Here is a 24,343-nt window from a genome sequence, read left to right on the forward strand (position 1 = left end):
GCTCCGCAGCCCCGCGGCGGCCCCTCCCCGCGTTGCCGGGCTCCGAGCGCGCTCCTCGGCGACGGGACGGGACGGGGTGCCGCCCCCGGTGCGGTGCGGCGTTGTGCTGCGGGCTGCCCCCGCGGCCCCGGCCCCGCCCGCAGCTCTTCCCGCACGTGTGCCGGGTTTGGGTGCCGCCGGGTGCTCGTCGGCAGCCCGAGCTGCGGTCAGAGCGAGCGAAGATGTAAGTAACCAGCTCTGCAACAGGTAGAAATGTGGCTTGTGTTTGGGAGGGTACCGAATGAAACTGAGCGCCTGGACGATTTGGGGAAAAAGCAAGTGGGACTCCTTCCACAGGTCCGTTTTCCTACTGCTGCTTTCTTTTTCAGCCACCCTGCCCTCACCTGTGCCACTTTGGATTTGGCCACTGAACCAAAGGCAGTGAAAGCTCTGTCATGTGAAAGCAACGAGCACTGTTTGAAGCAGAAATGTCATTCACGCTGAGATGAGAATCTGTACCAATCTTGTGTTTCTGTAACTAACACACTCCATGAAAGCTCTGCCATCCTACTTCATTGCTGCATCCCTTCTTCTGAAGTTGACCCTACTAACGCTGGAGCTGATTGTCGGTGCACATTGACAGAGACTGCCCTGCTCTGTGGCAAACTTGGCACTCCAGCAGAGAGAACTGGTCCAATGTCAGTGATACAGAGCTGGGAACAGGCAGCTCGTGCCCCAGAAATGCCAAGTGACCATATCCAGTGGGAGTGACAGCCTTGTAGAGGCCACGTGCACACAGCACTTCTCTACCCAACATCGGTGGAGCAGAGAGAATATTTCCTGCTCCCCCTGAGAAACAACAGCAAGATTGATTTGTCTCAGTCTGTGAATGGGATGTTTTTTTCATGTCATCCAGCTGTTTTCCATGCAGAAAGTCTTCCTGGCTCATCTGAGCTCTAAGCAAATCCAAGGAGTTACTTTCAGGAAGTCAGGGATTGTATTTACTCCTTCACTGTCTTGCACTGTGCTTTCTAGGGATACCAAGACTGTTACATTGCAAGAATCACACCGACCCACATTTTCCTTTTTCCCTCCCTCTTCCAAAGCACACACAGCTGTCAGGCTGCCCAGCATTGTTTTTGACGCTGGCTGCCTTTCAAAACAGGGAGCCCACACTGAGAATTCACACCTAAACCTTTTCCTATGGTTCAAAGACAATGAGTCTCCAAACCCTCACGCAGTCACAGCAGACACCCATCCCTCCCCTCCCAGTCACCACGAGCCCTGTTTGGCACAATGGAATGGAAAGCCACCATCCTGGCAGCAAACACAGAGGGGAGAGGTTGGAGTGGCAAGCTCCAGCATGCTTTTCCTTCTGAGCGGTCTCTATCTATCCGATGCCCCTTCCTGACACATTTTCTAAAATTCGGTTACAAGAAGTAAATAAATAAATCCCATCCGGAGCTGTTTTATGCTGCAGATATTTAGACACGTATCTCCAGGAATGATGGGATTTTGAGAGCTTTCAGCCTGCTGTCAACTTCATGGAGCAGAGTTCTTTCTTGCAGCACAGAGCTGGATGACAGTTAGAAAAATAAACTGTAACGTGATGGAGATTTTTTAAATGTCCATCAGGAAGATGGTGTGTGCTTTTGAGCTGAGAGCTAGACACAACTCAGGGCATTCTTAGGCCAGGTGCCAGCTCTCTGCACCTGGAACAGACCTGCTTAATCTAAAGTCTGCAGCCAACATTGAGAGCATGGCACAGGTTGGTACCAGTCAGTAAGAGAAGAGTGAGATTACAGCTCCTCGTCATTCTTTTCTTTTTCCTTGTCAAAAAGGTTTTATAAAGATTTATACTGCGTATTAAAAAAAAGAAAAGAAAAGAAGAAAGAAAAAAGCAGGAATACTTAGAAACAGTTTGACCCACTTTGACTTGTAAGGATATGAAATCTATCTGAGTTCCAATGCCATTTTCTTCAATTCATTCTCTTCTTCAACAAGGAGAACTGCTTCATCAGCCCTTCTCATGGATTCTGCTGTTAACCATGGTTTCAAGAAGGAAAAGATTGTTGTCTATAGAATGGCAAGAAGAAAGTGTGGGAGCACAGCTAAAGCCTGTGATATTTAGCTGGTGCTGCCTCAGTTCTGCCCAGAACCTCCATTCCATTTAAATGCACTGCCAAACAAGTGTGCTACTGACAAATGTGTAACGAGGGACTCGTCGTAGGTAATTCCAAGTGATGTATCATCATCTTTTTTAATGTGCATTTGTTTCTAAGTATCTGTTTTCACTTTTTCTCCAAATAAGACACATCTCAATACATTTGGGGATGACAGAAGGTTAAGAAGAAAAAAAAAAAAGGAGTGTAAAGTTAAGTAACTTGTGGTGCCAGTGTTTATGTGGGAGATAACTTGAGATTTTATCAATCTTGGCAACATTTCCCAGTCCTCCTTTATCTAAGAATGAACTGCCCTTGCATGGTTTCTCTGGGATACTGGGCACAAACAGAGCTTATTTTCCCTCCCTTCAGTGTCTTAGTTCATGGTCAAATTCCAGGCTGGGTTATTTTGGTGTTTGGGTTTCTCTTGAACAAAATGAAAGCAATGAAAGAAAGGTATCCCAATAGTTTTCTCTTTTTCCATCTAGTTCTCTAACACGTAATATCAGCACAACAAAATCTAATATCATCTCAATACCTGCATTGAGCAGAATTAAGCACCATCAAGGCAATACAGCTCCTCATTTCAATAATTCTAAAGCTCAGAAGATTTATCCAGTGTCCCTAACAGGATCGAAACCCAAACCTGCCTCATCACCAACCACAGATCTCAGTACTGGATCGATGAAACAACGAGCTTTCTTCTCCCAGCAGATGGGAACAAAAGCCAGCACCCACCGACGAAGACCAGTGTGCTAATCGATAGGGCCTGGTATTTCCCGAGCCAGGCAGCAGGTGGAACCAAACCCCACACCTTGAGGGGCAGAGCCAACTGCTGAACACCTCGGTGCTGTGTACCCGAAAGACAGAACTCCTAAATACCTCCAAGCAGCTGGAAGAGAAGAAGGTTATCAGGAGTAGTCAACGTGGATTGACCAAGGGAAAATCGTGTTTGAGCACACTGGTAGCCTTCTATGATGTCATCACTGGCTGGGAAGATGGAGGCAGAGCAGTGGATGCTGCATACCTTGACTTCAGCAAGGTGTTTGACACTGTCTCCCACAGCATCCCTGTAATGCAGCTCATGAAGTGCAAGATAGAGGAGCAGACAGTGAAGTGGGTTGAGAACTTGCTGACTGGCAGAGCTCAGAGAATCATGATCAGCAGCACAGAGTCTTGTTGGAGGCCTGTTTTTAGAGGCGTTCCCCAGGGGTTGATGCATTTATTTCTAAATATCTGGGTCCGGTCTTGTTCAACATCTCCATCAGTGACCTGGAGGAAGGGATGGAGTCCACCCTCAGCAAATTTGCTGATGATACAAAGCTGGGAGGAGTGGCTGACACACCTGAGGGCTGTGCTGCCATTCAGTGAGACCTGGACGGGCTGGAGAGTTGGGCAGGGAGGAACCTGATGAGGTTCAACAGGAGCAAGCGTAGAGTCTCACACGTGGGGAGGAATAACCACACATCAGCATAAACCAGGGCGTGATCTGCTGGAAAGGTGGTGCAGACTCCTTCTGTAGAGATATTCTAGCCACATCTGGATGCCCACCTGTGCGACCTGCTGCTTTAGCAGGGGGTTGGACCGACGATCTCTAGAAGTCCCTGCCGTTCTGTGATGCTGTGTGAACAACAGCCCCGGTGGGTCACAGAGCTGCAGTTCCTTCTGACAGTGAGAAATAGGCACCCAGTGCCCCACGGACATCGGGCTCCGACCTGCTGAGGGCATAAGGACACTGAGCGGGCAGGAATGTATCTTCTTTTTGACTGGTGGTGAGGACACCACTTACACAAGCGCTCAGCCCAAGGCAGCCCACAGAGGGGCAGCTGACAGCACCGTGCTGCTCTGCCGTGCGTGAGCCCCGTATTAAACACACGAAGACGTCAGTACTTCCTTACCTTTCATTTTATTCGGCTGTAATCTCCGGTGACAAGAAGAGCAGCCGACAAATGGCACATTATAAAACGATACCATTATGACACCGCAGCCGCCGTTCTGTGGTTTTACCGCCGGAGGACCCGAGGCTCCCCTCAGCTCAGCCGCCGCGCGGGGCGCAGGATGGCGGCGCTCCCTTCGCGCCATCGCCGCGCTCGCAGCGCCCCCTGCCGGCCGGAGCGCCGCCACCGCCCCCCGCCCCTCGGCCGCCTCCCGCCCCGCCCCGCCCCGCCCCGCAGCTCGCCGTGCCGGAGCGCAGCCGAGCCGATGGCCGCCGAGGAGCCGGCGATGGCGGGCGAAGAGGCGGCGGTGAGCGAAGGGGGCGGCCTGCTGCTGGAGATCGTGGGCTCGCCGCTCAACCTGAGCCTGCTGGGGCTCTGCCTCTTCCTGCTCTACCAGATCCTGCGGGGCGAGCGGCCCGAGGCGCAGCCGGGAGATGCGGGTCCTGCGCCGCTGCCCAAGATGAAGCGCCGCGACTTCACGCTGGAGCAGCTGCGGCTCTACGACGGCGTGCGCGACCCGCGCATCCTCATGGCCGTCAACGGGAAGGTGTTCGACGTGACCCGCGCCAGCAAGTTCTACGGGCCGGGTGAGGGGCTGTGCTGTGCTCGGGGCTGTGCTCGGGGTTTTGCTCGGGGCTGTGCTCGCAGATGTCGCAACCGCTGCCCCTGGGAGCTCCTCCGCACCCCGCGCTGCTCCGAGCCGGGCGCACTGCCGGCCCCGCGCTCCCTGCGCGGACGTGGCGTCCCCGGAGCTCGCTGTGCGCTGCTCTGTTGCATAATGTTTGTCTTAAAGGAGTACGTGGCGAATTGCGTTGAGCTATCTCTGCCAGGGTGCAAAGATTGATCGCGCCGTGCTTCTAGCACGGGGCTCTGAGGGAGAAACTGCGCCGTTCCGCCGAGCTGGCGGGGTTCCACTTCTGCGTCCGTGCGAACTGAAAGCCGCGTGTTTAATGGCCGTGCCTTAGGTGTTCACTTTCTGGACAGTGTGAAATGTGAGCGGCTCGTTTCAGGGTGTGGCCGGCTGGTTTTCTTTTGTGAGGAAAGGTGATGAGGTCTTGATGAACGCAGCAAGAGGCGTGGAAGGCGGCAGGCAGTGTGGGGTTGGCAGAGTTCGCACCCTGCTCCCGTCATCTGCACTAAGAGCCCTCAGTGCCCGGTTGCAACATGTTTGTCATGCGAGCCAGTTAATCAGTAATGGTGTGTAGCAAGAGCCTGTTTGATAAGGAATCCCTGATCTGTGAACTGCGCGCTTTGGTCATCATTTAACAGGTATCTCTCCCACGTTAGTCATGTCCAGCATCTGCAGCACATTTTCAGTCAATCCTTCCAATTTTAAATCCTTCCAGCTCTTGAAGTCTGGAGCATCTCTTAGAAAGACTCCGTTTCACCTCAGATTTGCAAACCCGCCCTTTGTTCCACGCTCTGAGGACTCCGTGTGCTGATTCCCTCCCTCCTGCTGCACTCCACACGCTGTTGCCTGGTTGATGGAAGTTCCAACAGGCTCAGTATTTCTCTGCGTTGTTTTATTTCTTGTTCTTTTCCTCCTTTTTCTTTATTAGCAACTGGAATAAAGTCTGAAAACATTTCAGGAATTTGAGATCCTCAGAACAGGGCAGGAACTCATAATCTATTTGAGTTGGGGGCTGTAATCTTTGAAGATCACACAGCATCAGTTATAATATGCTGTAATAATATATATATAATGCTGTAATAATAATGCTTATGTTTTTATTTTGAAGAGGGCCCGTATGGGATTTTTGCTGGAAGAGATGCATCCCGAGGTCTTGCCACTTTCTGCCTGGATAAGGAGGCTCTGAAGGATGAGTATGATGACCTCTCTGATCTCAACGCTACGCAGCAAGAGACCTTGAGGGACTGGGAGTCACAATTCACTTGTAAGTAATTATAAACCTATTGACAAATAAGTAACTAACCAGCGTGTAATCAGGGAAGCAGCAGTGAAAGGGCTCTTGCCAATTTGAAGCACCAGTCCAGAGGCTTATTTTGAGTTAATACTTAAGTTTACCAATTAGAATTTCTGTTATCCAAAAAATGATGAGAGATGTCAGGTTCTCCCTGTGTTCTCTCTCTTTCCCTCCCTCCCTCTGTCTTACAGAACAGTGGACTGGATGGAAACACTCTTGTTATAGGACAACTATGTATGACCATCTAAAAAGTTATCAGGAATTAGAAGTAAGGAACATGCCTCTGATATAGCAAAGATACCATCTGTAAAGACAATTAACTAGCTTTGAAGCTTTGAAAAATGTTGTCCCATTCAGCTTCTCAGAAGTAACATTTGAATTACTGCTTCTTGGCATTTTTTTTGAGTTTTCAAGAGTGTTTGAACCCTTCTGAGGTTCAAACCCTTCACCCTTCTGAGCTCTTGATACAGCTTTGAACCCTAAGTAAATTATTCTGCATTGCCTTGATGGTGACTTTATTCGATTTGTGCAGAACTGTCCAGCTAACTTTCTTCTGCAGGAGATGATCAGACAAATGCTATCTCTGGCCATTACCTGGCCAGTGATAGAGCAGCAAAGGAAAAGGCAACTTGCACTCTTGGTATACTTGTTCTAAAATTAACAGAAGGAAGTCATTATTGTAGTTGCCCTGTTTCTCTGTGCTTTGGTAGTGTTAGTTCTTAAGGTGCAATTCCAACGTATTCCAACTTCCTACTCAAAAAGAACTTCCAGCCAGAGTTTTAAGGAGATTGCTGTGTTGACCTTGTACTGTGCTGGCATGGACTTTTCTTCATGTAATGCCATTAGGTCTCAGTCTTGACCTGGCACAGCCCTGCTATTTTGGCTCTGTCTTAATCAAGTCTGCTAAAGGTTGTTTTACGATGCCAACAGCAGTGTTCCAGAAAATAGAACTATGCTACCAGATTTCTAACCTAACACAGTGTTCATATCTACCATTTCAAGAGTCAAACAGTAGGATTGTCAGTAAACTGTGCCATTTGCTGTGCTTCTAGTAAATGTGACAATTAGTTGCTTTAAATTCCTATTATAATAACAATGCTAGCATGAAATACCTACTATAAAAGGTATCTTCTGCTTTGAAATTGACAGGTGGGCAACATATCATTGTTCTCAGTTCTTAGATATTTTTTTACCTGTTCAAAAAAGGGCACAGAGCAGAAGCTTATTAGCTGCATAACCAGTCAGTAGGTCCATCTTTACCTGCAGGAGAAAGGATCTCTTTGCAGCCCTGTTGGGTGCAGGCAGCATACCTGTTTAAGTTTAAGTTACCTGTACGTGTATTCTTGTATAACTAAAATATTCTAACAGCACCATTAGTTCAAAAACTAGCTTTGGCATGGCGAGAGAAATAATCCAATCCATGATTCTGCTTCTTTAGCTGGATGAGTTCTCTCATTTTACACGTCTACATTCGTCCATCTTCTGTTTCAGTCAACAGGACGACTGTATCTCATAAACCTTGCACATTTCTTTCACTTGTTAGAACACTAACAGAAGTTCAGGTACTTTATTTTGGCTTTTTTCTTTTTCTTCTCTTCACTGTTTGCAGCACGGAGTTCAGATGTGTTTCTTTGCAATTAGGCACATTTTGTTATATTGGGAAACCAATACGAGTTACAAGAAGTACATTTTCATGGCAGAATAATGACTCAATTTTTACTTTTGTTTCCAATTTTCAGTTAAGTATCACCACGTTGGTAAGCTGCTGAAGGACGGGGAGGAGCCCACTGTATACTCTGATGAAGAAGAAAAAGATGCCCAAGATGCAAAGAAAGAGTAGAATGCAGTGAGGAACAGTCTATTTTTGTATCTTAAAGGATCATTTGTAACATTCCACTTCTGTTTCACAAGTTGCAGCAGCAACCATGCTTACAAAAGGTCCAGAATTACAATGAATTATGTTTCTCCTAAACTTCCTCTTCAAATTCAGCAGTAAACTAGTACAGGTCTAATATCTGTCTTCCTCTGAAAGTGCATAATAGGAAGTATGCACCAAAAATGTCTGTGCAAAAGTAGACTGCAACTTTGGCAATAAAGGACTATTCCTGTTTTTATTCTGTCACTATTAGGGTTGAAATCCAGACCTTTTCACTAACAACCTAACACTGTAGACACAAGCATGAGAGTAAGTCACGTGTGTAACAGATTCCACTGAATTTGGTTAGTGTTGGCTTCTGCAGGATCTGGGCCTTGCATTGCAGTCCCTTTAGAAAAGGGACTCTCTTTGTCCACGAAGCATCATACTCATTTGTGGTGCAATATAATTCAACATTATGTCAAATAATTTGGATTTTTAGGAGCTAAACAAGGCCTTACAGATGAAACAATAACTGCTTTAAAAAAGCCAAGAGTTTTTGAGAAGTTACATCACTTTTAGATACTTAGAAAATAAACAAGGACTGAAGAATACTTGATGTATTCAGTCACATTAATATTCTTTGTTTACTTCTGAAGCACCTCTTAAGTGTTACTTAGATACTGACTGTAACTGAACATCCTTAAAAACTAGGTTCACTGTGAAGCATGACTTGGCAGGACTATCATTTGTTCGTTTCTCTTCTTAGAAAAGCTCTTCAAAGAATTTTAATAAAATGAAATTAAACGGGGAGAAGCAGCTAGTGATGATTTTTAGGCCTAAAAGAAGACTTGCTGGTGTGTCGTGATGAACAAGTGCTCTGTACAAGCAATTTAACTAGCAGAAAAATGTTTATGGTGAAGGTAACTTACACAAGTTCCCTGTACAAAATAAATAACGCAGTGTAAGCCATTTCCATGTCAAGGCTTTTGTTGCTTTGGAATGTTGCTGCTAAAACAAATAGCAGAATCTCATGCACAACCAGCAATAGACCTGACCACTGAATTGCTTTTATCTTGTTTGCGCTCTTAATCTGTCCATAATTACTGGGTTTGCTCCATCCTTGTCATCCAGTCTCTTACTAAAATGGACTGGATGCGTGGATTTGACCAAGGAAAAATCTGAACGTGCTTCTTCATCATCCAAAATATGTTTTCAAAATGTATCAGAAATTTTAAGGAGGTAACTGATGATTTGCTGATCTCTTATAAATGTGCTGCCTTGTCCAGGTGGTTCTGTGTGGGTGCCAAGGGGTACAGTTCCCATTAATTGGTTTTTCTGGTTTCACTCTTCTGCTGAGTTGTTTCCAATTGGAAACGTGACCAAAATGGTGAGCATAGTCCTGAGTGGGAAGGTACAAAGTAGGCAAAATTGTTCAAAAGTGGAGTGTATTGTGCAGCAGGAGCTTTCATAAACAAGTTGACACTACATGTTAAAGTGCCTGAGACCAACTGCAGTGAGAACCAATGACTCTCTGTCAGTCCTAACACTGCCATGGGGTTTTTCCCTGTCACTTACACTGGGCCTTCAAACGAGCAGTGCAGTTGTTTGAGCCAGATTGCTTGTATAGAGTTATTGTGTGAACTACCTAATGAAGGTCTAGAGACAAATAAAAGTCTTGTCATGACCTTTGTGTTGCTATTTTATTTTTAGAGACATTTATACTCTCTGCAAACTACTTCTAATGGTTTACCTCAAATCAGAAATGTGCTTTTATCTGTTTAAGGCAGAAAATAAAAGTCTTGCATAATGGTGGTGTTTCTTTTTATTTACTGCAATTGAAATCGATGGTTAATCGCCCCCAGTGTTACAAGTTTTACAGTCTTTCTCTAATGTCTTTCTTCTATTATTCCATGAGTAGACTGTTCAAGCTGAATGCCTCTAAATGCAGCTCTGTAGCATATTATTTTTTTTACAGACTATGAAACATAGAACACATTCACATATATTTTACTGTTGCAAAAAACAGAGTTAAGCACAAAAAAAGCCCAAGTAACTGCTGACACTGGGCACAAGCTGCTCTGGAAGACCACGCTGTAGTGGAGCTAGGCAGGGCTACAGCCTATCCTTCAGAGGGTCCAACACCAACTCTTATGTTAGTCAACAACCCTGAGGAACTGAACACCATTTTAAGTGCCTATCTGTACAATACAATTTGATGCATCCTAAAGAATAAACAAACAGAAAACTGGCAGTAACACAGGACAGAGCTTAATGTTAAGCACACGTGCATGAAGTAGCATGCTTCAGGGTAAGACCTCTACCTTTTCAGAGAAAACCAAAATATTCATTGTGAAAGGGGAAGGCATGTGTCATAAGAGCAGAGATTCCACAAACAGGCAGGCACGCATTTTCTGCTGAAGTGCTGGAGAAAATGGATATCTTCTCATGTTTTCTACTGTTCGTTGCAACTTGATCCCTCCAGCAATATCTGGCTGCAGTGACTAAGCAAAAAGAACCACGCCAGGTAGCTGAACAGTTTCTATATTAACCAAGGAGAGCACAATGAAAAGCTAAGTGCAGAGACTGTCATCAATCTCCCTTGTGAAGTGTTGAAATACCAGTTATTCACGTGTCATGACAGCACACTTGAGCTCGGGCACAAATCAGAGCAATCGAGCAGCATCTCATATCCAACCAGTTGTGGCAAACTGTCACCTGCTTTGTAAAATTCAGAATTTCCTTCACCTGGACACTGCTTACTCTTAATTATCTCTGCTAGCTCTTACTTCAGGTTGTATGTACATACAGGTTAGTAACGAATGCTTTTGCTGAGAGTTACATGATTTTATAGAAGGTGAAATAAATGGGGAGGCATTCCTACACTGTGTTCAATGTCCAGAATATGAAAAAGGCCATATACTATAAATGTGTTATTATTAAACATCAAGCAGGTGGACTGAAATAATAGGCGTAATGTATTTCTGCTTCAGAAACTGTCTGCAGGATCGTGACTCGGATTTTGACTTTGGAATTCAGCATGAAGTACAACTGCCCACACAGTGCAGGTAACAAAGCTCCAGATCAGGCAGCTCCCCCAGGGCTGATAGCACTAGCTCTGCTAGGGGGCATCTTCATTAGTTCTGTAGGTGAAGTTAGAGCTGATTGCAAGGCCTGCAGTCACAGGGCCCTATTTCATAGGGCTTACAAGTGTCACAGTAACAGTAAACAGTGCTTCCACAAAAATATATACATTCCAGAAAAGCAATAACCAACACGAATAAAACCCCATCACCTCTTGAAACACCATCTCACTGTAACAGCATAAACCAAGCTCCAAGATATGAAATTATACTAGGAACATTAAGTGCTCAACTATTTGAATGCTTTTTGCCTGTTAAATGCTCAAATTAAATACACATCCCTTAACTTTCCTGTCAGATAAAACATTTACTCCTGAAAGCAACTGAAATTTAATTTACTAAGCTAGAATTGTAAAGAGTTTTATGTATGTTTAAGGATTAGCCTTCAGGATAACCAACACAATTTTACTGAACAGTTCAGCATGTGGGAAGATGGGGTTTGAGTTAAGTACATAGGAAGGAAAAGTGAGGGATTAATACTAAATATCCTAGGAACAGGTTCTAAGTAAACCCAACTCATAAAGAAAAAAGAAACACAAATTATATTTTGCTACAGAAGATACAATGGTGTCTGTTTTAAGTAAGCATATTTTATTCACTAACAATGTTTCATGCTGAATGAGGACTTGGAGACAAAGATTTGCTTTATCAATTCCAATCAATACAGGTGAACACCAGAAGCAATTACAGAACTGGTGTATTTATTTGTTTATACCGACTAGTGGGAAAACACATTGATAAGACCCTAGACATTTACACTGAAGGAAATCCATAGTTCCTGCCTTACATTAACAAAAACAAATAGCTTCTCACCTCTAATTGAAAGGTGTGACATATGGGAAAAGGGCACTTAGAGTGCAGAACTGACTGACATGGGGAAATTCTGTCATCTTTTCTTTTATATCAACTCGTGCATTGAGAAAGAAACACAGCCTCGGTCCTGTTGGTGCAACTGAAACATTTCACATGGTTAACAAATACATTAGCTGATCTTTTCTGTAACTATAAAATACTAAAAAGGAAACTTAAAAGAGGCATGAATGTTCTCCACAATACAAAATTGTGGAGAACATTCTGTCAAGAATTTTCAAGAGTTGACAATTTCTGTCAAGAAAATACAGCGTTTGGGGAGGGCGGGGGGTGGTTGCTTTTTAGATAAAATAATTGGGTAACACTATTTTGAGTAGTCATTCGTGATCCTCAAAAGGCACTCAGCATCAACGTGTGAACAGAGGCAACAGGTAGAACTTGGCAGAGCGTGGCTCAGAAGTTTGTATGAATCACCAATACTGAACACTGGGAGAAAACCAATCTACCACAAACAACTACGATTTTAAAAAAATCATTATTTATTAGAGCAGAAGTTACAAATGTGGGTAATATGTTATATAAGGAAGGCAACATCATCACATTTACATACCGACACGTAATAAATTAAGCATACTAAAATGAAAATTGAAATAATTAGTGTATTGTACGTAGAACTGGTCCTCTCTGTCTCGCTAGGGGACTTTGGCCCAGAGCAACTCTGACTGCCTCCTAAATACAGCCATCTGAGTAAATGCAGATATAACTCAAGCTCCCAGACTGAGTTTTTTACTTCCATGCAGCAGAAATTCAACAACATTTGACAATTCTTCTAGAAATTTTATGTAAGCTTAATTGTACTAAATAGATATCTCACTGCACGTGCCTTCAAAAGGACAGCTTCTTGAAATCTTGTGAACTTATCACATCCTTGCCTATAAATTGGAGAGAAACAGATTTGAAGGGTGGATTATTCAGAATAAGGAATTTGTTGGATGGTCACAGCCAGAGGGTTGTGGTTAATGGCTCCCATGTCCAGGTGCAGGCCAGTGACAAGTGGTGCTCCACAGGAGTCCATCTTGGAACCCATCCTCTTCAACATTTTTATCAGTGATACAGACAGAGAGATCAGTGCACCCTCAGCGAGTTCAGTGATGACACCAAGCTGAGCAGTGCAGGGTGACATACTAGAGGGAAGGGATGCAGTCCAGACGGACCTGGACAGGCTTGAAAAGTGGATCCATGAAAACCTAACCATGTTCAACAAGGCCAAGTGCAAGGTGTTGAACTTGCAGTGGGGCAATCCCACGTATGTACGCAGAGTGGGAGAAGAACTCCTTCAGAACAGCCCTGCAGAGAAGGACCTGGGGGTCCTGGTGGGTGTAAAGCCAGACATGAGCCAGCAGTGCGTGCTCACAGCCCAGAAGGCCAACAGTGACCTGGGCTGCACCAGCAGAGGGCTGGCAGTGGGCAGGGAGGGGATTGTCTGCATCTGCTCTGCCCTCGTGAGGCCCCATCTGCAGTATTGCAACCAGGCCTGGGGCCCCTGCACAAGGAGGATGTGGGGCTGTTGGAGCGGGTACAAGAGGAAGCCACGAAGATGTTCAGAGAGCTGGAGCACCTCTCCTGTAAAGAAGGGCTGAGGGAGCTGGGCTTGTTCAGCCTGGAGAAAAGAAGGCTCCAGGGGGACCTCACTGCAGCCTCTCAGAACTTGAGGGGAGTTTATAAGCAGGAGAGGGACCAGCTTTTTACATGGTCTGATAGTGATAGGATAAGGGAAAATGGTTTTAAACTAAAAGGGGAAATACAGGTCAGATGTGAGGAGGAAATTCTTTATTCAGATGGCAATGAGGCCCTGGCAGAGGGTGTGTGCACCCATCCCTGGAGGTGCCCAAGGCTGGGCTGGGTGGGCAGCCAGCCCATGGCATGGATGGGGCTGGGGGGCTTTAAGGTCTCTTCCAACCCAAGCCACGGTGTGACTTTATGATTCTATGGTATTTTCAACCTGCATAAGTATGAGCTGTCAATATGCTGACAGACATTGCTCTTTTACTGTCCAACATTCAGAGCTGTGCTTAGAAAATCAGATTCTCAGAAGCGCTACATCTAGCAGTTATTGTGAAATCCTTCCTTCCAAAGACCAGCAGGTTTTCAGAAACGCTTTCGGAATTGTGAATAGTAAACAAGTATTTTTCCACTGTGAACACTATATATTTTTTTCTTATTTAGAAATCTATTATTCTCCACCATTACATATAAATGTCCCCCACAGCTTCCAATTCCATCATTTTAACAATCTGATTGAGAAGGCACTTCATATCCTTGCTCTATGATCTATATATCTATGTGCTTGTTGTTGTTTTTGTTTTTTTTCTAGGGACTTGATATTACTAAATACCATATCTGTAAACATAGGGAGTTGTGTAAATGTCAATCAGAGTTTATCTCTGAGATCTGAATCCATAAATCTTCAAATTCTTAGCAACTGGTCCACAAAAGCTTGTCTGGCCCTGGAGAAAATTTTGGTCCTTGCATCCAAAAGGTAAATAAAGATTCTGTTTTTGTGGCTTGCTACACCAGTTAGACAATTCTAACTGAAGGAATTGTCTAAGGAAAAAAAGCCCAAGTATTTCCAATACCTTTTAACGGCTAAAGGGCTTTCTTCTTCCACTTTTACATAGGAGCTTAAGAGCTATTATATAGTAGCTGTTCAGCATCCTCTTCTGGGCTCTGCTCCACAGAAAGTGTCTGAGCAGGGGTTTGTCTGAATTATCTCGAGAGGAAAGAGAGGGCATCCTCTTTCATCTGCATCCATCTCTCTTCTCAATATTAATTTCCTCTCATCTCCTGTAGATAAGTATACGAGAAAGTTACTTGAAATTAGTTTGTGAAGGGGGAGGGAGGGGAAGACATGGGGAGGTGGCTGTTAGGTAGCTGCCACGTGTAAACATCGTACATTGAGAAAAGGCTGTGAATAACAATATTCAGAGATGCAGCAACTGCGTATGGAAATCAGATGATCACCTAAACTGAAATCCACTGACTTGAGACCTCCCACACAGATGTACTACATATTGAGCTTCCTTACAACTCTGTAGTTGTTCTAGAGCACGTGGAGTCATTAGCATGCATGTTGTTAGTAACAGAATAACCACCTATCTACCAATATTTTACCCAGTTAAGAGACAAGTACTACTCTCCAACTGCAGCTGCTGGAAGTGTTTCTGAGCTGAACTGACAAAACCTTTAGCAGCAGTGCAATCACAGTCTTTTTGTACCATTTCCACACTCTGTTAAGCTTTTACAAACACTTACCGTCCATCACTGTAAGAACTGTGGCAATTAATCTCAGAGATTATGAGAACTATGACTATCAATTGCATTCACCTCAGCTCTGATTTACCTCTCTCTCACCTGTGCACCGGAGAGTCTCCTGAAGTGGAAAGCAATCAGAAGCAGTGATGCCTGGTGCTGCTGTGCCTGCGTGAAGTGTCTTGAATTTCACTTTGTTGTGGAACGCTTTATTACATTTTCTTTGTATCTTTCTGAGTGACTCCAGCTGTAAGCAACTCTCGGTCTCTGAAAAGTCACATTCATCAGATAAAAAATCAGAAGAAAGCTTTTTCCTCTTTTTCTTCATTTTGTAAGTGTTTCCCTCCTCTTCCCTGAAATGTCTCTCACTTTTCTGTCCTTTATGTCTTAATTTACTGCTAGACCTCTTGCATGACTTTTCAAGGTTATGATCACACTGCCTAGCCAAGCCCTCACCGGCAGAATTAGAACAGAAGTTACATTTGCTGCTTTCCTTTGTTTGACCTTCCAGAGTTACATTCTTGAAATAAACCAGTAATTTTCTCTCTTTCTCTATTGCAGGCAAGCACCCTTTATTGCAATTGCTGTAAATCTGTTCGCTCCTTTCTGTACTCTTCATTGCACCGCTGCATGCCTCACTGAAGTACTCAGAATCACTGATCTCTTCCAACACGTCCTGTAATTTGTAAGATCTACAAGTTTTGTATGGTTTGGTAACTTCATTTCTACCATCTTCTCGTTCAAATTCCTCATCACGAGCAGCAGCAGTGCAATCCAAAGAATGATTTGGTTCAGCATGTGATAAGAAATCAACAGTGAGTGTGTCATCCCTCTGTATTTGCAACTTCTTTGCGAGCCTATCTGCGCAGGTCTTATTTTTCAACACTGTGTCTGTTGATTCAAATTCCCCAGCAGTGATCACTAGTCTACAGTTATCATCACCAATGCAATTTCTGCTGTTGAGATTCTGTACAAGACTCACTTCTCTGAAATGCTGACCTTGCTTGTTACACAAGCTGATGTGAAAACCACTTTCGTCATCGCACACCACTCTCTTCCACCAGGACTTGTTTGCAGAGTTTTTTGTCCCTAGGGAAACACGTTCATAGCTTGGTGTCTGATAGTAGTTTAATAAATAATGAATGAATTCATCGGTCTCATAAACCTTTTGCTTTCTGTAACCATCTTCAGACCCTGTCTGTGCGTGAACCACGTTCAGTGTTTGGCAGTCCCTTCCATCTAGAGATTCAATGACCTTGCAGTCTTGAGTCACTGTAATCAGTAAAGATCCACAGCCAAAGGAGGAGTTGTATGCATCTCTGCCAGTCAATCTGTCAGAACTCAGAGCTGGAGCGGGGTCATTTAAAATTGTTTTGACTATATGAGAAGTAGATGCACAGAAGGCAGTCAAATCTCCGTCCTCACAACGTAAGCTGCTATTTTTTTGGGTTAACTGACACTTAAGCTCTTCCTTGTGTTCCAAGTCTTTGTGCATAAGATAACAGGAGTTAATCTGTTTCTGATGTATGGCTTTTAATGCTGCTTCAGAAAAGGAATCATCCTTCCTTACGCCCAGTGAAGGATCCACTTTCTGACTTGCCAACTGCACAAAATCCTTCAAATGAAAATTGGGAAAATGATTATGTACGTTTATTGAGCATAGAGAATTATAAAGACTGCAAGTTGCAAACTCATAAATATGCAGTTCTACATTCAGAAGAATTATAAAGGAGATAAATTTAGCTTAATTCAGAGCTCGATCACACAATCTCACTATTCCTAGGCCACAACTAAAGATACTTCTGTGTCTCAGAACAGGGCATTCTCAAGTAACTAAGACAGCTGTCCTTTCAAATAATTCATCTGCCTCACTACAACTGCTTCAGAAAGCATTTATTGTTCGATTTCTGCACCTCAACCAGTGTTGTTTACAATAGAAAAATTACTAGATTTTTGTAGATAAGAATATTTTATTTAGACTAATTATTTTACCGTACATAGTTTTGATGGGTCCAAATACAACCAATCTAATGCTTTCCATGTGTTGAAACCAAGAAAATAAACGTTTATTTAACTCATCAAATTCACATGAGGGCTGCTCCAAAAGTAATGCCTCCTATGTTATCCTGTTGGCCCACAACATCAGAGGAGGATTGTGGTAGTATGGCAATAGAGGCTGAACCTTCTCACCAAATGTCCTGCTACACTGTGTGGCCGTGTGACAGATGGCAGCATAGACAGAATAGTTCCTGACATGGGAGTGTGGATAAAGCAAAGGGGTGGAATTGAATTCCTCCACGCAGAAAAAAATGGGATCCACTGACATTCATCAAGGCTTGGTGAACATTGATGGAGACCAAACAGTGGATGTCAGTGCAGTGAGGGCTGGGTGGTGCATTTCAGCAGTGGTGACAGCGAAATGAAAGACAAACCACATTCTGGATGGCCATGCACAGCTGTCACACCACGAAATAAAGAACGTCTTGATCAGCTCATCTGCATGAATCAGTTCATGTTGAAAATTAGTGATATGCAGTGAAAATTTGCTCCATAAAAGAGTGTCATTGTGCTCCTTCTGTCTGTCGTAGCTTTCGTGGAAATAAATGGGAGACATTACTTTCTGAGCAACCTATGCCATTAATGCCAAAATCAGGTGCTGTGGAGCCCTAAAATTCACACAGAATGGCAAAGGTAGCCTCTAACTTTAACTCTTAGTGAATGGTGGACCTTTAGAAATCTTAAATATTAAGGACTGGTGAAAAACAGACTAGTTAAAAGCTGCGAGCTAATTTTTATGTAGCAAATGATGAAGACAGTGTCACGTTAGCACCCCTAAGATTTCAAACTTTTTCACCCCAAAGCACTAAAATAAGCCTCCAAACATGAATTTCTGTGCAAAACACTCCAATTTGTACCGCTCCTCTGCTGACTTTCTCAGGATACTATCTAAGTCAGTAATAAAACTTACAGCTTAGTGTTGGCCACAACACAGAAGCTATTAGAAATGAAATCAGCATAATTCATACGAACTTAGTTCTTTCACTTGCAGACCTGAGACCAAACATCAACCTTTACATTCCCACCCCTAATTTTCCTGTTTGCAATGTTGGATCAAGTCTAATAAGAGTTGATGCAGTCCCTCCAGCCCTATCTTGACATAATAATGACAAGGCTTCAAACAAGTATCAAAGTTTCTGAGTAGAATCACACTACCTTTGCTCTAAGGACAAACAGTCACAAGATTTAGATCTCAGGCCTTCTCAGTGTTCAGTCACTCCTAAGACATTCTTTCAAACAGCAATAAGACACCAAATGTCCACCAAATTATTCAAGCTCTAACAAACATCCTTCAAATTGTAAAATACGTTTTAAAGTATTCTTACTTTCACATGGTTTAACAGCACTGTAAGCAGTCTGACAGACTCCGCTCTTCTCTGAGCTAGCAGGGATTTCCTTTCTTCCCATTCAGGCACATTCTCTGGCCACTGCTGTTCTTCAGCTGGTACTTTGTGCTGCTTTTGGGGATGCTTTTCATCTCCATCTATCTGCCTCTCCTCTCTTCTTGAGCTTAGCTTTCTTTTTTCTCTCTTGAACCTTTTGTTCATCATCACGTTTTTTTCTAGGTAATTATCAATATGGGACAATTTAGATGACACTTGTTTTACACTTGGAGTCCTAGGAAACTGGATGTCAGACTTTGAACTGCTAATAATAAGCAACCTGTCACCAAGAACCCACATTAGACTAATAAGAAATGATGGTTGTTACAATAACATGTTTAAAGAAACAACACATGTTGATGACATCCATCTAACTGATGCACACATTTAGAACATAGTAGTTCTGCATTTACCTCTTCTAATGGTTTGTATTCTAGGGTTTTCTTTATACACACTGCCAAGAAGACAGACCCACATTATCTTTTGTCTCCAAGGACACAATCAGAGACTAAGTATATGGATCTAATTCTTACCTTAACAAAGCTCCCCTATAGATTAGCATGAGGGTGACATTAAGAATTACAAGACCACTTCCATTGTTATAAAAATTCAAGTTGAAGCTGCCACTGCTTTTTTGAAACCTTGTCCTGTAGAAAATAGATCTACTAAACAGCCAACATGATATAATATGGAAAACTCCAGAAAACTCAAGGAACAAAGTGTTCACACAAGTATTTAAAATTCCTAACTTTAAAGCATTTGAGTAAGAATATATTCAATTAAAAATAGAAACACAGCAATGTTTTCAGAGATCCAACATTTTATATACCATGTTGGAATCACAGAATCGTTTGAGTTAGAAGGGACCTTCAAAGGCTGTCTGGTCCAACCCCTCTGCAATGAACGGGGACACCTACAGCTTCATCAGGTGCTCAGAGCCCCATCCGACCTGACCAAGTTCTATTTGTGCTACTGCCATAACATTCTAAAATTCAGGGTGTTCTTTTGTTTTTGTTTTGTTGGTTTTCTTTTCTTTGCTTTTCTTTAGACATGAAGGTGGGTAACATGGTTAATTACCAGTGACAGTGTAGGATGCAATACAAGCAGACTACCCACAGCATCTAAGCTTTTATATACTACTGTTACTCATATACAAAATTCAAAACCACTGCTCTAAAGATAACAACAATGAAAAAAAAAAAAACCAATGTGTAAAAAAGGGTGGAAGGAAAGGCAGAAAAACAGTGCTCATTCCTAGCTTTGGACCTTACAGTCACTTGGGAGGCACCTAGAAATGTCTGTCACATTAACTTTACTTCAAAGCATAAAGACATTGATTTGTGATGCTGCAGCATAGAATAATAGAAATAAGTTTATAAACAACACAAGAAAACAACCTCATGCAGAGCCTTAAGCCTCAGTGCAATCTGAGGGCAGCAGCTCTCAGATTTCACTCCAGGTCCACAGAAGCATAGAATGGTCAAGTCTGAAAGGACCTCAGAATGTCTCTAGTCCAACCACTTTCTCATAACACAGATGCCATCTGATGCCTTACACACCGAGTTAGGTTGCTTTTCTTTCCCACAGTAACACAAATTAAAAACTATGAGGCATTGGTTCAAGTTCTTGGATTCCTGTTTCCTCAAAGCCTGGGTTCTTACAGTTGACACTCCCTTCTTGGATGCCACTTGGTATGAAATAGTGTAACAATCTGAAGGAACAGCTGATGGACATTCTCTAAAGTCCAGCCTCACCTTTCAAACCTCTTCTTTTTTTTCCCTCCCCCTTTTTAAAAATTTTCTTTCCTTTTTTTCAACTCCTGTTCTTGCAGCTTTAGTCTTTCCAGGCTTCTCTTTATGAATCCTTCCCTTAAGTGTCTGGTTGTATCAGAAGTCACCTGTCACAGAAGAAACAGAAGCAGACTTACTAGTCCAGTTTGCCATCGTTACAAACACTGACAACCGACTACACAAAGGAGACATCCTAGGTAACTACTAAATACTGCTGCACTTGAGAATTACTTTCTCTACTCTGGAAATACTAGAATGCCTTCTGAAGTTAACACCATAAGATGTCGGCCAAGCTCAAACATCTAATCCTAAATGTCCCCTGCTGAGACACCAGGTTTCACAAGCTGACAAGCTTTGGCCAAACCTGTTCTTGCAAGCTGTTTTGGAGAGTCAAAGTTCAGTATGTTCAGTGAGAAGCTCCAGCTGTACAGTTCATGCAGTTCTGACAAAATCACTTCACTTACACTTCTGAACAACATCTCTGGGATCAAATGCTTGTTTACCCAGTAAGAAAGTATGAATCCTACTGATGTGCACTGCATTTTATCAGCTTCAAATGCCCAAATGTGAGCACATTAAAAGAAAACATTCAAGCAAGCTGCATCAAGGTGTATCTATTCTAGCAAAGGAAGTGATGTGAGGTATTATTTCCAGCATAGGGACAAAGTTTAGGGTTAAAGATTCAATTTTCTGCTGGAAAAAATACCAAAACAGGCCGAACTGTGATTAGTCATGATGGACATAAGTTACTGGGCTGATGAAACGAAGCCTGCAGACTGCAAACTCTCCTATAATGTCACCCTAAGCATAGCACTTAACTAGATTTATCCCTCAAAACACTTAAGCAAAAAGGTACTAAGAAGAGAAAGGTTGGTAGCCTTTACTAGCCTTGACCCAAGCACCCAGGCTATGGCAGCTGTTGCTTTGTGCTAAACACTGAGACACTAAGCATCTTTCAGAGCATCTCTCCAGCTCCTGAGCTAATCTCCCAGTTTCAGTGCCACCCACATTGACAGTATTTACAATTTATAGCCTGCCCACAACTATTTTTCAGAGAATTGAGATTCCAGTTTTAAAGGACTTCAGTTCAGATGTGTTAAGTTCATATATCCACTGCAAATAGACCAATTTTAAGTTTTTTCCTTCACACGCTTAAGTGCCCCCGAAGTTTATGAAGAGTTTTCAGCTGGTTTGCAAAGATCTCGCAGTCCCAGCCTTAAGGAACAAAAGTTAGCAAACCAAAAATGTGTTAAGCACGAGAAATGTGTTTCCCATTGTGTAATTGTGTATGAAGCACAATTACATGTAATAGCTACCGAGGTTTTGCTGCTCTGCAGTGTGGCCTTTTGGAATCAGCCCTAACACACTAACATGCTGTTATCTTTAGGCTTTAATTCTTCCAGGTTCACAGGGAATCTGACATTCAATGTCATTACCAAATCAGTATTTCCTTTTAACAACTCTGCTGTGCTCATAACATCAGGAACACCTTTGCCCTTGCACTGCTGTTTATTACAATAACTGCAGACTCAAATGCCCCTTGCTACCTGCATGCCTTTCTTCTGTGATCATATGTTCTGATAATGTAATACTTCGAAAAAAAACCCAAACATTACTTAAATGTATTAAAAGCAACAAAGATAATGACCTGGGACTCCAAGGATCTGTGGCCAACTCTGCTGACAAATTCCTGTGAAACCCAATACACTCCTGTCCCTCAGGACCTTAAAATAATACAATACTGTAGTACAAATTCCAACTAATTGGGATTGTAATAGACCACCAGTTCACTGCATTCCACTTCAGTTGTACACAGCGACAAGCACAAAACCTGGCCATCATTGTGGACTAAAAGCACTCTTCCAGGAAGAGGCCTAGTCTTGATTTGAAAACACCAGGCTATGAAAATCTGCCACTTTCCACAGGCCATTTGTTCCATTTCTTACCCACCCACCACAGAGATGGAAGCCATTTGCAGCTGATTTTTTGTAAGCCTCTCTCCCTCTCCAAGGTATCAGCAGCTAGGTTTGTTTCATTTCTTGTTTTCTTTTCCCCTTACACAGTATAATTCAGGTGTCTGTAGATAACCTTCTATAAAAAATACTTAGAGCTCTCTAAGATCTCACAGCCTCTCACCGTGGAGCAGTTTTTCCAGCCTCTGAGCAACTCACTGTACTGTTCTACCAGTCTCCAACTTAAATTGTATCACTCCCCAAACTGCACACAATATTGATTTGGTCAGTGCCAAACACAGAGAACAATGTCAGTCCTTTCCACCTACCTGCTATCACCACTGAAATTCACCCCCCACAATACTGCAATGGAAACCCAGCTATTGCTAATATATAACAACAACCCTTTCACACCCTTAAATAAAACCACAAGGATACATCAGCAACTCAGAAACTGATTAGGTATCTAGATTGTTTTCACATTAACTTAACTACCTTTGAACACCCTAAAATGTGTCACGTAAGTTCATCCTCCAAACAAAATCAGCCTTTAGGGAAACATTAACAGCCTGGCAATATTTAATTTGAAACACTCTCGGTCTGTATGAGTGAAGTGCAAACTGTAAGAACGATTTCAGTCGAAGACAGCCCTGAGATGTGCTCAGAGGACTGCTATCCTCAGCAGCTCTTACCAGCCCGTCTCCCAGCCGGCTGCTTGCTCCGGGCCGTGGGCCATCGCAACTGTTTTTGAGACCACGCCATCAGCTGGGCAAGGGATCTAGCTTGGGGGAAAGAGAAAAGGGTGTTTGGCAGGTCGCTTTTCAGACAGCTCCTGCTCTTGTTACAGCACCACTTCGTGAGCAGTCCAGCTGAAGGAGAGCGTGAGGCAGGGGAAATACCTCAATTCTGCAAAGGCAGATAAAAACAAATCCTACCAGCAACGTGGCAAGAGGATGTGCTGATCTGTAGCAGCAGCACGGAAACGCATTTACCAGTCCCTTGGTGAAGTTTCAACACGAGACTGAAACACAGACGGCTTTTCAATAGGCACAGCCGGTTTACCCAGCTGGCCCCGCACAAAACCAAGCGAGGCGCAGGGCTGAGCAGAAGCACCGCTTGCCGCCGCGGTGCCGCACGCACTCACTGCAGAACGAGCGCTTCAAAGCGAGCGCGCCCGGCGCGCTCGATGCCGGGAGCTGGAAGGCCGGGACCAGACGAACCCGAACCGCCCCCGCGACGAACGCGCCGGCGGTAAGGCCGCAGCCCCGCCCGGCAGGACGCGCTTCACGTCCCAGCGGGCCGGCAGGCACCGCCCGCCCCAGCGCCGAGGCCGCCCGCTCCGCACCCACCTCTCCGTCCGCTCCGCCGTTCCGCGGGGCCGGAGCGGGGCGAGCCCGGCCCGTGCCGCAGCCCGGCGGCGTCGCCCCTTAGCGCGGAGCGGCCCCTCCACCCCCCCGTCGCACCGCGGCACGCTCAGCCCGGCCGGCGGGGCGCCCCGACGGCGAGCTCGGGGAACGCGCCCGGCCCCGCGGCCCCGCCGAGCCCGGGAGGCGGCGCGACGACCCGCTGCGCCCCGCCCGGCCCCCCGCACCGCGCCGCCCCCGGCCGAGATCGGGCCCGGAGGGGAGGCGCAGCCCCGCGGCCGCCGAGCCCCTCCGCGCGAACCGCGCCGCGGTCGCCCCCCGGGACTCCCCGGCGCCGCCGGTGCCCCCGAGGGAGCGGAGCCGCCGAGCGCGGCTCCTCCCGGCCGCGCCCCGCCCCGGTGCGCTCCAGCAGCGCCCCGCGCCGGGCGGGCCGTGCCGGCCGGGCTCCCCTTACCGCTCCGGCCGCCGCCGGCTCCGCGGGCTTCCCGGCGCCCTTGCCGCCACCACCCCCGGGGCGGAGCGCGGCGCACACCGGGCAGCCACGCGGCTGGGAGGGGGGACCGGAGCCGGTCCCGGCCATCCGTTCGCCCCGTGGCCGCCGCCCTGAGCAGACAGGAGGCGCGGAGCGGACCCCGCCGCTCTCCCCGCCGGTGGGCGCCGCGCGCGGTCTTACAGCG

General features: G+C 44.8%; 2 protein-coding genes and 1 long non-coding RNA gene across 12 annotated transcripts; 2 read left to right on the top strand and 1 right to left on the bottom strand.

Moving 5' to 3' along the window:
- The first annotated feature begins 5 nt into the window (after positions 1-5).
- LOC149915974 (uncharacterized) lies at positions 6-860 on the top strand. Its single transcript, XR_016471148.1, has 2 exons — positions 6-223; positions 369-860. It is a non-coding gene; the product is annotated as an uncharacterized LOC149915974 (long non-coding RNA).
- A 3,436-nt stretch (positions 861-4,296) lies between these two features.
- Positions 4,297-9,670, top strand: PGRMC1 (progesterone receptor membrane component 1). The gene is made up of 3 exons (XM_031602710.2): positions 4,297-4,665; positions 5,818-5,973; positions 7,743-9,670. The coding sequence occupies exons 1-3, from the start codon at positions 4,344-4,346 to the stop codon at positions 7,841-7,843; spliced, it is 579 nt and encodes a 192-aa protein (XP_031458570.2). The 5' UTR covers positions 4,297-4,343; the 3' UTR covers positions 7,844-9,670.
- Positions 9,671-12,332: 2,662 nt separating this feature from the next.
- Positions 12,333-24,337, bottom strand: LOC116234876 (A-kinase anchor protein 17B). 10 transcript variants are annotated; one of them, XM_090150351.1, is made up of 5 exons: positions 24,121-24,246; positions 22,995-23,080; positions 18,504-20,457; positions 15,223-16,735; positions 12,333-14,655 (listed from the first exon to the last, which is right to left on the bottom strand). In XM_090150351.1, the coding sequence occupies exons 3-5, from the start codon at positions 18,858-18,860 to the stop codon at positions 14,519-14,521; spliced, it is 2,007 nt and encodes a 668-aa protein (XP_090006477.1). In that variant the 5' UTR covers positions 18,861-20,457; positions 22,995-23,080; positions 24,121-24,246; the 3' UTR covers positions 12,333-14,518. The 10 variants fall into 10 exon arrangements, with proteins under 10 accessions (XP_090006477.1, XP_031458573.2, XP_090006476.1 ...); XM_031602713.2 differs by lacking the exon at positions 24,121-24,246 and adding an exon at positions 23,652-23,836; XM_090150350.1 differs by lacking the exon at positions 24,121-24,246 and adding an exon at positions 23,652-23,836 and having other exon boundaries at positions 22,995-23,084.
- Between the last annotated feature and the right edge of the window lie 6 nt (positions 24,338-24,343).

The sequence above is a fragment of the Phasianus colchicus genome, chromosome 14, assembly GCF_987193195.1.
Source record: "Phasianus colchicus chromosome 14, bPhaCol1.hap1.1, whole genome shotgun sequence".
NCBI classification, from domain to species: Eukaryota; Metazoa; Chordata; class Aves; order Galliformes; family Phasianidae; genus Phasianus; species Phasianus colchicus.

Bases quoted from the DNA above. Each gene is read 5' to 3' on its own strand.
- PGRMC1 (XM_031602710.2), top strand. From the start codon at position 4,344: ATGGCCGCCGAGGAGCCGGCGATGGCGGGCGAAGAGGCGGCGGTGAGC. The intron at 4,666-5,817 runs GTGAGGGGCTGT...TTTATTTTGAAG, and splicing joins CAGCAAGTTCTACGGGCCGG to AGGGCCCGTATGGGATTTTT. The intron at 5,974-7,742 runs GTAAGTAATTAT...TCCAATTTTCAG, and splicing joins CTGGGAGTCACAATTCACTT to TTAAGTATCACCACGTTGGT.
- LOC116234876 (XM_090150351.1), bottom strand. From the start codon at position 18,860: ATGTGGGTTCTTGGTGACAGGTTGCTTATTATTAGCAGTTCAAAGTCT. The intron at 16,736-18,503 runs GTAAGAATACTT...TTTCATTTGAAG, and splicing joins TGCTGTTAAACCATGTGAAA to GATTTTGTGCAGTTGGCAAG. The intron at 14,656-15,222 runs GTGAGAGAGAGG...ACTTATCTACAG, and splicing joins GGAGACTCTCCGGTGCACAG to GAGATGAGAGGAAATTAATA.